The sequence below is a fragment of the Nematolebias whitei genome, chromosome 1 (assembly GCF_014905685.2).
Source record: "Nematolebias whitei isolate Nwh7 chromosome 1, NemWhi1, whole genome shotgun sequence".
Lineage (NCBI taxonomy): Eukaryota > Metazoa > Chordata > Actinopteri > Cyprinodontiformes > Rivulidae > Nematolebias > Nematolebias whitei.
The window spans coordinates 38982006-38985091 of record NC_056498.1 but is presented as its reverse complement, the minus strand read 5'-3'; the positions used below and the strand labels follow the sequence as shown (position 1 = coordinate 38985091).

The 3086-nt window shown below is 43.2% G+C and overlaps 1 protein-coding gene across 1 annotated transcript in view; it reads right to left on the bottom strand.

Moving 5' to 3' along the window:
- Positions 1-522: 522 nt before the first annotated feature.
- The window catches only part of LOC119409929 (exocyst complex component 6B), a gene marked incomplete at its 3' end in the record, with an annotated part of 14781 nt that continues 12217 nt past the window's right edge, over positions 523-3086 (bottom strand). The window contains 2 exon segments of the mRNA XM_037676838.1: positions 523-568; positions 2971-3061. Of these exon segments, the coding sequence (XP_037532766.1) occupies positions 523-568; positions 2971-3061 (137 nt within the window).

Here is a 3086-nt window from a genome sequence, read left to right as displayed (position 1 = left end):
TGGTAACTCGAAATGCCAATAAAAGTAATCGCACCCATCACGGTACCGAGCCGGTTGTTTTGATACATCGTGGTGGTTCACATTGAAGCTGATGGAAGAGCAGGTGGCTGTTGCTTCATTAACGATGAATCTCCGGTCGTTAACGACGAAGTTTCTGTAGAAATGAGCTCAAACTAGAGAAGTCTTCTTGGTAAAAAGGTAAATTTAAATTTTATGTTTTTGAGTTTAATTTGGAGATTCCTTTTTTACGATAAAGGTTTTTGTGTTCGTCTTCATGTTACGATACGTTTAATAACGAATAATAAAAATAAAACGTATTGATCTCAACATTCTCAGGTAAAACCATCCTGCGTTAGAAAGCTGGACCCGTTGGCCACGAACCTGAAATTAGAACCAGCGCTGCCAACTCCAACTGATGCCAACGTTTCATTTTAAAGCCAAACTTCTCAGATATTATTATCGATGATGTCAATTTTTACTGATCGTTATTGACGACGGTCTCAGTCATTCGGAGTGGCGTACCTTTTGGCGCTCATCTGCTCTTGAAGTCTGCTGTACATCTCCAGAACTGAAGAAACCAAGCAGAGACAAAACATCAGTAAAATTTTATTGACTCAAACCGACACGAGGACAGTTTGGCTGTGGTGGAATGAGCGTCAGAATAAAAGCTTTAAATAAGAAAAACAAAACGGTGGAATAATTAAATCATCGGCCTCCGTTTTCTGAGCTGAAGAGGAAATTAAAAACTACCTGAAACAGGTTTTTCCTGGTCAGAGGCAGCGCAGTGACAGATCCTGGCCAACAGAGGGAGCCGTTTTATAGCACAATGATGGAGGGGGGGTAATGGTGGCCTTGACCACCACAGATTAAGCTATGGCCACCCCAATCGTTTGAGGAAACTGTACTTTAAAGCAATATAAAAACTAGAAAGAGTTTCTTCAAATGGTAGGGGTCGTTGGTTTACAAATATATATATGGTAGCGGCCATCTTGGATTTTAACTTGGCAACCCAATATTCAAAAGGAACTTTTCTCAAGCCTAGATCAAGGTTCTTTATCGTCATTCACATCACATATGGTACATGAGGTGGAACAAATATGTACTCAAAGTCCCAGTTACACCCCACAAAAGCAAAAATATAAAGTATTAAAAAGAAACTGTATCCAAGGATCTAAGATATATGCTTAAAATAATGTATGTGTTAAGCAGCATATGTGAGCAGAGTGAACAAGAGGGGGCTCAACACGTAGCCCTGAGGTGAGCCAGTGCTGAGGATTGTGGTGGTGGAGGAGAAGTTGTGGATCCTCACAGACCAACATGGACGTCAGCAACTCGTTTTTCAAGTTATTTTGCTCACAACACGGATGGATGAACGGAGGGCATGTCCACGTCCTCAGACAGACCGTGGACATCAACTTGTTACATTTATGGACCGAAAACAGACGAATCTGCTCATCTATCAGGTAAGATTGTTGCATTAGAGCAGGATCAGCTGTTGTTGAAAAGTGCAGCAGAAATGTTACAAAAAGGCTAAATACTTGTTTTATCACGATCATGAATTTCTATTGAAAAAAATCTTCCTGTGAGCTGAAAAGCGTTAAAGCAAAGATTTTATTTACTAAAGCTAAAAGTCTGCTCGACTCTAAGTGACATCCGAGTAGACCTGTCATGATAAACAATAAATCAATTAATCACATGATAAATTAAAATCATCAACCTCATTTTCATTTATCGACTTCATCGTTTCTTCGTGTCTCTCTCTTTCTACTGAAGACACTGGATGAGAAAAGGCTCAGCTCTGGTGCTCGTCACTGACCCCGCCCTTTCTCTTTAAAATCCATTTAAATCGCCCAAAATCACGTTTTCGGATCGTTCAAAGCAGCTAAGCTGAGAAGCTAAGCTACGAGCTAAGCTAACAGGCCGACCTCGGGAATAAATCTCCGTCTTGTCGAGCTCCAAAATCCACGGTTGAAACCCGTGCCGTCGTGAAAAAAGTTGTTTTCTCTGCAAAAAGCAGCCGAGAACTTGTTTACTGATTTTTATCAAAAGCTTTGTGTGAAAAATGCTAAAGAGCTCAAACAACACAGAGCGTCCGCCATTTTGAGAAACGAAATAAAAAAGGACTGAGACAGCCCATGTCACGTCAAGGGGCCTCCCTCCCATTTTTCTTAAAGAGACACGCTGCTCGCTCCCTCACTATCCATCCTTCAGTTCAAACTGTCTTATACTGCCATCCAGTGGTCATAAAAAAGGTATTACACTCAAAAAATTAACCAACATTTCTTCTTAAATTTGACAATAATTACCAATTATTGTCAAATTTCAAACAATATTATCGTTTATCGCAATAATTTCTGAGACAATTAATCGCCCAGAAAAATTTGGTATCGTGACAGGCCTACTTCAGAGTCTTTCCATTTGGGGGGGGGGGGGGTTCCACCCACTTCCGGTTCGGTTTGTAGGAGTCGAGCTGACGACCTGACACTGATTGGTTGAGCGACGTCAACCGTGAGAACGATCAAACCCAACCTCCCAACTGCACTGCCCGTTTTTCACTTGTAACACAACCATTAAAACGAGCACACAAACCAGCACCGTGGTCCGGCGTGTAGAAGATGACCGACCACAGATTCCAGGAGGATTTAGATCAAAAGGTCTCGACTAACGGTTCCAACCCGTGGATGGAACGTGGCCTCGACTCTGCATTTTTGGAAACGGCGTCCGAGGACGGCGAGTGTTCTGTGACTGTATTCTCTCGTTTGCTCATTGCTGCGTTGCGTTTTGGGCAACCCTACCTCAAGTTCTATGGAAAACCACAGAGAACGAGTAGACCCGAGTCGAAGCGAGTCGTGGTGAGACGAGACAAACGGCATAAAGGCGTATCTGACTCGTAGTGACCACACAGGTGAACAGGTTCGTGCCGATATAGTTCTGAGCGGTTAAGAGTTAAAATGTGTCGCTTTGCGTTACCTGGAAGGCAGTGGGTCAGCTTGTCGACGGTGGTGGCGATGTTCCTCTGCTGCACTCGGCACAGAGTCAGCTCCTCCATCGACCCGGTGAGCTGCGAGGGAGGAGGGGGTGAGTTT